The 12,677-nt window shown below is 43.0% G+C and overlaps 1 protein-coding gene across 3 annotated transcripts in view; it reads left to right on the top strand.

Annotated features, from left to right (window-relative positions):
- Positions 1–12,677, top strand: part of RAB11FIP3 (RAB11 family interacting protein 3) — a 98,287-nt gene that overhangs the window by 37,693 nt on the left and 47,917 nt on the right. For 2 of the 3 annotated variants that reach the window (XM_063315130.1, XM_063315133.1), the window contains exon 3: positions 3,270–3,364. In XM_063315130.1, the coding sequence (XP_063171200.1) occupies positions 3,270–3,364 (95 nt within the window). The remainder of the gene's footprint in view (positions 1–3,269; positions 3,365–12,677) is intronic. The other variant, XM_063315132.1, reaches the window with a different exon arrangement.

The following is a 12,677-nucleotide window of genomic DNA, read 5'->3' as shown; positions in this document are numbered from 1 at the left end:
TAAAATCACCCATTACAGGGGGTGCACAGTTCTAGATTATGAGCTGAGGCCTCTCTCATTTGTGTTTTCTAGAAATACTTCTGAGGTACATATGGTATTGGGCTCTTAGCAGTCGCTAAAACTAAACATGACTTTTTGTCAAGCATAATTTTGATAGGCTTGACATCAACCCAACAATGGCTGGGTGATGCTAGAAGACACTTTAAGTGACTAGTGGCTGGAAACACCCTCCTAGAGACACAGTGTTTGTGTGTGTGTGCATTGGTTTTCAAATGCATATATGCTGGCTTCAAAGTGGAATGAGAAATAAAGACATATGTCTTTGAGAGGGCAGTGCAGGGTTGACTTGTCCATGTTCAGAAGCAGATTTGGACCTGGTTAGAAGACTCAGGAAATCCCAGGGCTGTAGGTTATGTTGGGAAGTAGAAGACAACATTGCCTGGAACATGGCAATGACAGACTACTTCTATACTGTTTGAAAGGAAACCACATCGACGTGTCCCTAAAGTCATCAAGAGTTGAGCTTGATGTGAAGGACACCTTTTTTCTTTGCTCTACAAGGAGGAACGGTTGCACTCCACCATAGCTATATTGTGCTGAGTCTGTTGTCATAAAGCTGCCACAAAGAATGACATTTGTGCATTAAGAAGGACCTGCCTGCTACCTTCCTATATGACCGGCCAAAGAGCAGAGACCAGGTCGTTTTTCAGCATAATTTATGGGATTGGCCTTCATGGTCATGCCTCTCGATTAAGAAATGGAGTTGGTTAGGTTACCATGTGCTCAACTTCAGGCGCCGAGTGCTCATTCTGTAGAACGGTCTCTTCTCCACACAGGAGAGGGCTGCAGGGGAAAAAAATAAGCTTGAAATGCAAATTTGGAAGTCTACTATGACCTGTTCCCTGCTTACTACATTTGTGCTGAGCAGTTATTGGTGAAATGAATTTATATTCCTGGAGAAGGGAAAGCCAGATCTGAATAGAGTTGTTTGAAATGAGTTTGGCTGGAATGTGCAGAAGGGGAAGATATTCTAGTTTTTCCTCTGACTTATTGTATATAGCTGAATGCTCCCAGCAATAGCTTTCTTGAGGGGAACAGTGTGGAAATACTGGATTTGACTTGCCATTAACAGCACAAATGTTTAGGAACACATTTTTGAAGCTTTGCTCTTGGGTTTTTAATTATTCTCTCAAATAAAAAAATCATAACAATTGGAGACATAGCTATGTAGGGAGGCATTTTAACAGGGGATTGAGTGCCCCCCTTTATTGGTAGAAATTAAATACATTGGTAGTGTAGCAATTGTTGCTTTTGAAGATATTCTATAATTGTCTTAATCCTCTGCCATACAGTACTTTCATTTGACCTAATACTTCATTTACTTCTATATTTTCAGTTTTGTTCTTGTCTGGATTCAGGGTGAGCATCTGAGTCTTCAAAAAGAAATTAATTTGATCACTATCCAAATTACATTAACAATTTCTGGGACACTCACTATATCTCAAGGAGTTGGGTTGCAATGACATGGAGTATGGATGATCTATGGACAGGAAATGGAACATGAACTGTAGAATTAAAGAATGTGTGAGTTGGAGTGGACCTTAGAGATCATCTAGTCCAGCTCCCTGTTCAGTGCAGGAATCTACTACAACAGCATCCTTGATCGATGACCATCCAGCCTCTCATCCAGCAGAGTCTCCACCTCCTCCTCAGCCAATCTGTTCTCAGGTGGCTAGGATCAGAGCTAGAAGACCCCATCCCCTTGTATCTTCCTCAAGCTTCTGGAAGACCACTGAGGGATTCTGGGGACCTTGTGATCTTGGCTGAGTTGGTTTTTTAACAGATACAATATCTGGGTGGTTGAAGTCTCCCCTTATTTCTGTATCTCCCTCCTCCCTGAAAATTCTGCAGTCTAGTCCTAGAAGACATTATTCAGATCTTTTACTTGGCTTGGTGGTTTGTAGCCCAAGATGATGTTCATGATGCTTGTAATAGAGAGACTACTTCCTTTTTCTCGGTTGTGCCCAAATCTGTTATTCCTGCTGCAAAAACATACTTTTAGATAAGGTTCATCCAACCCACTAAACCAGTAGTTTTCAAACTTGGTGACTTTAAGATGTGCTGGCTGGCTGGGGAATTCTGGGAGTTGAAGTCCACATATCTTAAAGTTGTCAAGTTTGAAAAACACTGCACTAAACCATAAAGTAGATTCTTTGGGTTTTGGCTCAGCAGGTTCTGAACACTGCCATTGTGGCTTGTAAACTCTGGTTTATGGTTGAGTGCTGTGTATGCATCTGGCTAAAAAAACATTGAAGCCTGACTTTCCAAAGTATGTTGTCCCTGGGTGGTCTGTTCTAGGATGGGTGTGAATCATGTCTTATAAAGAATAGCCTTCTCTTTGCAGGGCCATCCAGTCCAAATCTGGCTTAGAGGAAAAGGGTTCAAGAACAGAATGCAAGAGCTTTGAACTCAATGAATAGCACCAAGATACAGCATTTACTCAGTTTTTATATTGAGAAGTATCTGAATGACAGAAATTTAGCACAGAACTTGAGTCTTGTCTTAGATTTACAACATGAATATAAATCAGTACACACACATTTTATGGAATTGGGGTAGTGTTTTGTTCTCCATTTTAGAAGAACTTTTCTTTTTGAGGGAGGGGGGAGCCAGCCTATATTCGACCACCCAAATCTCCCTGAAGATGAGTAATTCTGTTAACCTCTGTATACGAGTGTGAATTGGCTGTTCCAGTCCCAGCTACTGCAGACACACTCACAACATGTTTGTGCATTTTGCAGTGAATGGCCAGTCAGAGGAGTAGCTAAATCCATTGAGTTAATGGCTCTACTCCTAAGAGGAGGACTGCTTCTAGCTTCAAGGAGTCCATATTTTATTGGTCTTGCCAATGTTCTGATCCCCACTGCCTGAGATTTATTGGGGGGTGGGGTGTTTTGGGGGTGCCTTTGAGTTAGAGTTGATTCCTGGAGACTGCCTGGACAAGTCCCTGCAGTTTGCTTGGCAAGATTTTTGGAAATGGTTTGCCCTTGCTTTCTTCTTCCTAGGGCTGAGGGAGAGGGACTGGCCCAGAGTCACCCAGCTGGCTTCGTGCCTAAGGCAGGACTAGAACCCGCAGTCTCCCGGTTTCTGGCCTGGTGCCTTAACCACTACCCCAACTGGCTCTCTTTTATTGGAGCAAGAGTTGTAATCCAGGAATGCTTTCAGTGATCTTTCTCTTTGCAAATAAGTTTACTCTGTCCTTTCTCCAGCAGATCCGGACAGTCAGCTCTGCCCAATGGGGTACACTCCTGATGAGCCGCCTCCTGTGTGCGCTGATGAATTTGATGATTTCGTCACATACGAGGTGAGCGGGAACATACCCACACTATGGCTTTGGGTTGCTTTTGTTGGCTTAAGTCCGTCTCATTTTGCTACTTTAGAGAACGTGGATGATGCTCTAAGAAAGATCTTATCTCTGATAGCTTCTCTAGGGTTTCCATGGCACAGTTGTCCTCCTTGATGCAGGAAGATTTCTCTTTCTGCCTTCACTTCTGATAGGAATGCTGTGTTCTTCTGCCTGGAATGCTGTGGCAAACTGTGAATGGTGATTGGAACAAATTTACCTAGGCATTATGTCCCATCAGTGTAACATTTGCCACCCTGATGGAGTACATGACATGTTCACCAAACTGCCCATTTGACCCTATGAAATATTAAAGTCTCCTTGGAGTTTGATTTCTGATGACTTTATGGGCACATCTATGAAATTATTTTTGGCAACAATATAGGAATGGTGTGACCTTGCTTTCTGATATTTTTTCAACTTCCCCATCTAGTCTACAACTCTGGTATTTCCTAGTGGTCTGCCATCCAAGTATGAAAGAGGTCCAACCCTGCTTAGCTTTTGACATTAGACAGAGTTAGAAGGTGCTATCGCGTTGCCGGATCTTCTCTTTTCTTTTCTTTCAAACGCTTTTTCTTCCCCCAGACTGCTTTTAGGACAGGTCTTTTAGGCAGTTGCTGCTTTCATGTGTGGCTGAGTGTGACATGTTTCAAAGTTGTGTTCCTATCGGTTTTTATGGTGGGTGACTGCTAGGGAAAGGCGCATGCTGATGTCTTAGGTAGTGCAATCACACTGTAGAATGAGCTTCTGAAATTGACTATCCATTTCTAGGACAAGATGGGATTGTGAAATTGACTAGAGCAGCCTTTCCCAACCTTTTGATCCTGGAGGAACCCTTGAAATGTTTTTCAGGCCTGGGGGAACCCCTGCACATTCAGGCTCAAGGATAAGCCAGAAGTTCCAAATTATTCTATTAGTTTCATGGGTAGGCCTGTATATATGCATTGACAGTGTTCTTAAATTAGAAATAAAGAATGAAACTTACCTCTTTCATGAAGTTGCCCGAATTTAAAATAATTTTTTAAATAAATTGTGATCTCCCAGGGAACCCCTAGGGACCCCTCGTGGAACCCGAGGGTGCCACAGAACCCTGGTTGAGAAACCCTGGATTAGAGAATGGACAAAGGACAAGGGATTGTTGGAAGAGAGAAAGCTACCACTGATTTTTACTTGGTGCAGTTGATGAGCAGGAAAGGAGTGATAGCTTGAACTTTGCTCAAAGGCGGAAAGTGGATTTAAAAGCCTGTCAGGGGAAGCCTATGACTATTATATGTCCTTCGGGGTTGCATTGTACTAAGCAGAAATTGCATTTTGGAAAAGTAGCACCACCACTACCCCCCTTCCTGCACAGACTCCAATACATGAGCTCATGAACTGTTATTCTTTTTTTACAACCTGGTTTGTTCCTCCATTTCTAGTTTTGTGGCAAAAACTGGCCACAAAAACTGACAAAGCCAGATTTGAAAGCAATGGTTTGGTAGCTTCCTTTTCCTAACCAGGTCTGAAGTATAACTGGAAGAGAAAATAAATGTACACATATTGACAAAACCTATAGAAATGTAGGAAGGTGCTTTACATTGATCAGACCCAGTTAATTTTAGTCTTCCAACTGGGGTCTGCAGGTAGAGATTGCCCTTAAGATTCAGAATAATGGACATTTTATGAATGTTTTATGGTGGTTTTTATATGTTGTTTAATGTTTTTCGTGTTTTTTAAAATTGTTGTGTTGATCTTTTTTTGTTCTTTTTATATTTGTTTTGTCTGTCACCGCCCAGAGTCATATATATGAGATGGGCAGCTACATAAATCTGAATGATAAATAATCAATCGGTCCTCGGGCCGAGCTTCTATTAAAAATTAAACTGGAAAGCAAGTATCAAATACCCTGTAAAACTGCAGTGAAAATGGGACAACACAATCCAATATTTTTGAATGACTTGATTAGCCAAGTGCAGTGTGTAAAGTGATTGAGGAATTGATTATTCCTGAGTGACAGAAAACTAAGACTTGAATTAAGTAGAGAATCAATACACCGGGGTGAAGTTAGGGAAACTTTAATGAGAGTTTAATATTGTGAAAATTGATGGCAAACAGGGTTTTGCTCTTTGGGTTTTGAGTGCAGCCTTTGGCACTCAAAAGGGGTTGTTCCCTGCTGCTTTCTATCAGCTGGAAATGCCAGGGATTAAGCCTAGGCATAGCAGACATTCTTTCACCGAGTTACAGCTTCGTTCCTAAGGGAGGTGAGTCCTGACCCATCCTGAAGGGGAACTTGTTCAGTTTGTAATTACTGTACGTAGGGAGCTGCAAGGCATTCACTAACATGCACAGCCCTATACAACTGCAATAAAAAACTCCAATATTGGCCCCCAGTATTGACCGAGAATAAAGCTTCTTTCTTTCTTCCTGCAAAATGTTAAGGCAAGACTTAACAGTGAGAAAAAAAGTGAAAATGTGAGGCAGGAACCATGGGGGAATTCAGTGTGGATGAGCAACAGTTTGGAACTTAATTCTATTTTTTAATGGTATTTTATATTTACTCTGTTTTTTTTTTAATTTTTTAAAAAAGTTTGTTTATTTATATTTCAAATTTCATCACTGCCCATCTCACTCAAAAGAGGGACTCTGGGCGATGAAAAATAATGGTATTTTTAATTCTGGGGTTTTTTTAATGGTATTTTTAATTTTTTTTTAATGGTATGTTTAATCCTTGAGGGTTTTCTTGGCAGGTGAGCAGAATGGCTGGGCTTTGCTCCACTGTTTTTTTTTTTTTTGCAAGTTTGTACACCCACCTCTTTCATGGGCATCCATTGAGTTTTCAGACATTGATCTGATTTCACGAAGAGCCTTGCTTTGCCTGTGCCTACTGAGTGGAGACCAAAATATGAAGGGAGCTGGTTTTGTGTAGTGGTGAAGGGGCTAGATGGGAAACTGAGAGACTGGGACTGCCGGACTTCCCATGGGCGTGGAAACCAGCTGGGTGACTTTAGCCAGTCCTCCTCTCTCAGGCCAACCCACCTCACAGCAGTGCCGCTGTGGGGCGGACAGGAACATTATGGACACACCTTGAGTTGTACAAAAAAAACAGGATCTAAAATAATAACAACAGCAACAATATCCAGCAATCAGAATTAGTTATCTGGGACCATTAGATTGCTTTGATTTCTTGGTGAGGATTTGATTATTTATTTTTTTCTAACCCTGCTCTGCTCTGTAGCCTCTGAGTTATAACGGAGGGCCTCACAGGGAGAAAAGAAGTTTGGGCAAATAACCTTTTGACCTGCCTTTTAACCCTGGAGGCCAAGCACCAATCAGACGTTGAATGTCTCCCAGTGTGCAGTGAATGCACAGAACTGGAGTAACTTTGTAGAAGGCAGTATGTGGGTTGAGGAAAAGACCTGGAGGAAAGAAGCTGGTTTGTGAAGATAGAAAGGTGTGGAGTGGTAAAGTCAATCCTGTACCTGTTTGCCATCTTTCCCATCACTTCAGGACTCATCTGTGGTTCCTTTCTCCTTTGTTTAGAAGAACTGGATGTTTCCCATTGATTGATTGATTGATTGATTGATTGATTGATTATGGGCCATTCAAGTCATTGTTGACTCTTAGTGACCTAGATTTCCTCCGTGACCATCTGTCCCTAGCGTGATCCTTCAGGTCTTCCAATGGTGCACCCATTGCCAGTGGAACCAAATCCATCCACCTTGCTGGTTTCATCCTCTTCTTCTCTTTCTGTCTTACTGATTAATTGTCATGCAGTCAGTGTCAACTCTTAGCGACCACATAGATTGATTTTCTCCATGACGATCTGTCCCTAACCTGGTCTTCCAAGGGTGCCACCATCGCCACCGTAACTGAGTCCATCCCGCTTGCTGCTGGTCGTCCTCTTCTTCTCTTTCTTCCACCTTCTCCAGAGAGCTGAGTCTTCGCATCATGCATCCAAAGTAGGATAATTGGAGCTTGGTCATTTGTGCCTCTAATGAGAACTCTGGATTGAGATGTTTCCCATGCAAGAATTAATAGAATCTGGAGAGGGATGGGGAAGCTGGGGTGGGGGGGCAGACTGCGTTTTTCATGCCCTATTTACTGTCCCAAGGTCACCATCCACGTATGGTGTTTAAAAGTCCCCTGTTCTTGCATGGGCCAGCTGTCCTTTTTATTTTTTTTAATCTTTTGCTGCTCCACTTTTAATCCTTGGGAAGAATGAGTTAGAGGAGTGAATGCTATATTATTAAATGATCTATTTTATTAGTTGGTACTATGTTTTTGTATCTTTGTTTTACTTTGTTTCTGTCCTTTTAAATTTTGCTGGTCATTGACCAAATATTGATTGATTGATTGATTGATTGGGAAGAATGAGCAGCAGCTAATTTTACTACATCCCTCCATCTTTGCTTTTTTCCTGATACTTGTGCTGGATCAAATAGAGCAGTGTTCCTCAACCTTGGCAACTTTAAGATGGGTGGACTTCAATTCCCAGAATTCCCTAGCCAGCATGCTGGCTGGGGAATTCTGGGAGTTGAAGTCCACCCATCTTAAAGTTCCTGAGGTTGAGAAACATTGAAATAGAGATTGTGCCATCCTTGGGGAATCCTCATTTCTAGATTCCTTGCGGGATCTTACCTGGCTGAGAAAAGTCTGAGCAGATTGGGGTGTCTATGTCTGGGTGAGCGGGAAAAGCTGAACCAAGGTGTGATGGGTGCTTTCTGAAGCAGCCAAAGCAGATGACAAAAGAAAGTCACAGATATTTGCAGGCAGATTTAGAAAGGATGGTGGGAATTGGAAAAGGAACTGTCAGCCTTACTAGGTTGACCAAACATGACACATGACCATATGAGCTAATTTTACTTTATTGTAAGGCTGCATTGACAGAATCTTGCAAGTCTGAAGGTGCAGTTCTCCCACTGTCTCCTTTACAGCCCAAGAAACCAGGGAGGGTCCCTTCTGAGCCTCTTTCCCTGCCCACTATGCAGCTGTGGGCTATGCCGGCTCTTATCTGACCGTTCCCTTGGCAGCATCTCTTTGCCCCGTCTCCCAAAGTCTTTCCCACATACCATTACAGGAATGGCATACATCTCACCATTCCATTTCACTGGTTCTGTTGGAGATTGTGGGGGTGCAACTTTGAGAAAGAAGGGGAAATGCAATATTTTCCACCAAGCATGCACATGGGATAGAAAAGTCCTTCCTTTGGAAACTCATGCTGGAGGATTTTGCAAATGAGAAGATCGCTAGGGAGTACAGGCATGCTGGAAACGCACCAGACTAATTTATTGATACTTCTTTTACATCATTTTTATACCATCGATCTTGGAGACTCCAGGTGCTATGCAATAACACCTTCTGATAAAACGGAGGCCCACCCCATTCTCTCTCCCCATCACCCTCGTTAAAACCTAGTCAAACATAACGAAGCACTTAAATGCCTCATAAGGAGCCGGTGCAGTATCTGGCTGAGCACATGGGCTACTCCTGGCGAGAAAGTAATGGTCCCTCTCTTGTTTTCGTGCAGCAGATTCCATGATAGATTTTTCCTCTCGACTGCCCGCGCTGGTCCCTCCACAGACTTACACAGTGGTAGGTCCATCAGAGGTTGTTCTTGGCTCGGATTGTTTTTATTCGGTATTTTAGGAAAAGGGGCTTTAAAGTTCCTGGAGCTCTTTCATGGGGAGAGTTTGGAAGAGGAGATGGTCAGGTCTTCTTCTGTTCAGATTTTTGCTTGGCTACCCATGGATGGTTATTAAGACCATTGAAATTTGTCCTTTGGGCATGGAAGCCCCAAAGAAAACAGGGCCTCAGTAAGGATTAAGTAGCTGAAATTATTAGGGGGCTGGGAAGCAATTTTAGGACAAGTTCCCCATGAACTGGGGGTGAGATTTTCTGGTATGTGAGGCAGAAGGAAGATAGTTGAGAAATAATTATTTGCATAAACCACAGTTGGGAATGTATAGGCAGTCCTCGGTTAACAACCACAATTGGGACCGGAATTTTGGTTGCTAAGCAAAGCAGTCATTAAGTGAATCCAACTTGATTTTGCGACTTTTTTGTGGTGGTCGTTAAGTGAATCACTGAGGTCATTAAGCAAATCAGCTGGCTGGGAAGGTCCAAAATGGCAATCACATGACCACAGGATGCTGCAACGGTTGTAAATGTGAACTGGTTGCCAAGGGCCCAAATTATGATCACCTGACCATGAGGATGCTGTGACAGTCATAAGTGCAAGCTTATGCTTTTGATGTAAATTGCAGCGGTTCTTTTTTATGTTGTACTTAACTTTGGATGAAACCTCAAATAATCTCCTGTCTGTAATATTGATATCCTAAACTGCAATGAATACTGATAGAACTTTTACCTTTCTCTCTTTATCTTCAATACTTCAAGCTTTCTAAGTAATAGAATGCTCATAATTTTTAATCATTTTACATAAATATTACTGCATTGAAATCTGCATTGAGGCAATACAATGTATCAAGATTTATAGTATTACAATAAAAAGGGGGGAAAAAACAAATGCAAAGGAAACTTGGCCATCTTGGGTGAAGCTATGCCTCTTCGGTGTCTGAGTCTTCTGTGCTTTTTTCATGTTTAGAATAGCCCTGTTGTCCTTAGGCAAAAAACCTCATGTGTTTCCTTCAGCCCATCCCCATGATCCACTACCTTGGCAAAGATTTCTGCACACCTCAAAAGCTTGCATGCTCTTTTGGGACCTTCTGGTGGATTTAATAAAGAGGTTGCTCTAATAATGGTTTTTGAAGAGTTAAAAAAAATCCAAATTTCTTGAGTTGCCAATGCTGCCCTCTGCCGGCTGTCCAAAGTAACTGATCTGAGTGATGATCCAGAAAAACTTGCAAAGGTAGAAAGAGGAATCAAATCAGCAACAATCCAAACACCATTGTGTGAAATTGAACCATACAATCATCCCTCTTTAATGTTTGGAAACACCTGAACCAAGATCTGAAAAACAAACAGTGGAGGAAATCAACAGAGTTGAGTGGATGGAAGTTGCTAAGGGGAGGTTGGATTTATTTGTAATAGTTTGCGGGAAATCTTCATCTTTTGAATAGAAACAACAAGGGATCTTGCAGCATCTTGAAAATGAAGTATTTTATGAATCACAGAAGAGTTTATGAATTACAGCCCACTTTGTCAGCTGCAAAGGATCTAATTGGGATACATAGTCCATAATCTGATGGTGGACTGTGATCCTCAAAAATTTAAGAGATAAGAAGCTGATTAATCTGCAAGATGTCCCACGGCTCTTCATTAGATTTATTGTATTGGTAAGAGAGCATTGGCCAGGAATTGGCCAGGAATGGAGAGAGGCACATCCTGCATTGTAATCAACATTTGATCAATTCATATTCCTATTATTGTTAATAGCTGTGAGCCACGGCAGCTAAGCAAGACCCTCCATTTATAAGAGCAGTCTGCCTGTGAGTGGCAGGTGCTGTCAGTAGGCCTTATTCATAAGCTTCCAGGGAAGATTTGGGCTAGCTTCTGCTTGCAAGATGGCCAGAATGGGCCTGAATGAATGCAGCAAGATGTGAGTTGTTTGGGTTTACTAACCAGGCATGCATGCCATTATTTGTTGAGAGTTAATATTTACTTGATTTTCTTCAAAGACATTGCAGGACTTTGGAACAGCTCACAAGGATGAAAGTTCTCAAAAGAGCCTGCAGAGTCCATTACTGTGGGTATAGCTTAGTCAAAGGAGATGTGTTTGAAATTTAGAACAACTTGTAACAGAATCAATCTTCTACTGAGCAGCCCATGATCACAGGTTGCTTTCAAACCACCTTTTATAGCCATCTAAGTGCCCCCCCACTACAGTGTTGAACATTGGCTCCAGCAGGCTTATCTCACTATACATGTCCAATTCCTCTTCACCCACCCCCCTGGAAAATTAGGTGCTGGTCTTGCTCACTGTTGTGTTGGTGTTGATGCCTTGCCTAGACGGTTGATCATAAACACTTTTTCAGTCCCGCTTCTTCAGCAGCCACGTTCAGGTGCACCTGCCTATCTTTATGGCATTTGATGGGGTTGGGTTTCAATGAATTCAGTATGTTAAAGGATGCTGCAGTCTTTGTGGACTCACCTAGAAGGTGTGTTGGAATAGAATGGGATGCATAAAAGATTTTGTGTAGTCTGTGCAGTTCTAGTGTTTAGCTGGCTTCCTGGCTAATTTTGCTGTTCTTTCCCTAAGCAACAGAATCACGGTGTGTGTGTGTGTGTGTGTTGGACCCTGTGACTGTCAGGTCCTTTCCCTTTAGAGTCCCAGAAATCGAGAGATGGGAGGGGCCTTAAGAGCACAGAGACCAGCTCAGTGCAAAAATGCACGTCCCTGGCAAATGCACATCTCTAGCTTCTCTGGGCACCCATCTGGTGAACGGGAGCCATCACCACCAGCGATAGTCAGAAGACTTCCCACCACCAGATGTGATGGCCAACTGCTTTTTAAATCCCCCCCGCCTTTTCTTCCAAACATTGCTCCCCGCTGGATGCTTAGAAATGGAGAAGTTTCATGAGCAATGCCTGTATTTACCCTTTCTCCTTTTCTGCCCCAAGGGCCAAAGAAAAGTCCCTCTAACCCCAAGGACCCAGTCGTTCTGGTGAACTGGCAGAGGAATGGGGAAGTGGGGGAAGAGAACAGCTCCTCCGTGGGCTGTTAAAGAGACCTGAGCTTGGTTTGTTCATGACTGCCCAGCTGTAGACTTCTTGATGCTTATGTTCCTCCTCCTCCTCCTCCTCCTTCTCTCAGCAGAAGGGTGGGTGGTGTTCCCTGCTTCAGCTGATCCAGGAGCAAACTTTTGCTTTTGCAGCAGAAACTGTGCATTCAGGTAACCAGTCACTCCCAAACCTAAAAAGCTGATCAGGTCTGCTAGGACGGGCTGTATGGCCCCTAATCCAGCCCAGATTACAGCTCTGTAGGAAAGCCAGTGAAGGTAGGCTTTGAGAAAGCTCGGTCTGAGCTGGAGACTTGCCTGTGGGATTGCCCCTCCTGCTTGGAAAAAGGTAGGAAATCAGCCGGGGCGTTGTTTCCTTGAAGTTGCTTATGCAGCGAGTTGTGACTTTAAAATGGATTTCCTCGTTGTCATGCGCTGCCTACCTCTGAATAACGTTCAGACACTGGGTTGCAAAGCAGGCTCTGGTTTATTTCAGGATAGGTACAACGTTGTTAGAAAAAAGCTGAGAGTGACAGGAGCGCGCCGGTGCGGGGTTTAAATACCCCGCGCCGGTCAGCGCCCCCTCGCTCTCGGTGACGTCACCCCCCTTTGTCCCA

The sequence above is a fragment of the Candoia aspera genome, chromosome 14 (genome assembly GCF_035149785.1).
Source record: "Candoia aspera isolate rCanAsp1 chromosome 14, rCanAsp1.hap2, whole genome shotgun sequence".
In the NCBI taxonomy this organism is placed as follows: domain Eukaryota; kingdom Metazoa; phylum Chordata; class Lepidosauria; order Squamata; family Boidae; genus Candoia; species Candoia aspera.
Note: the sequence above shows the minus strand (reverse complement) of the source record. Positions and strands in the feature narration are given on the sequence as shown.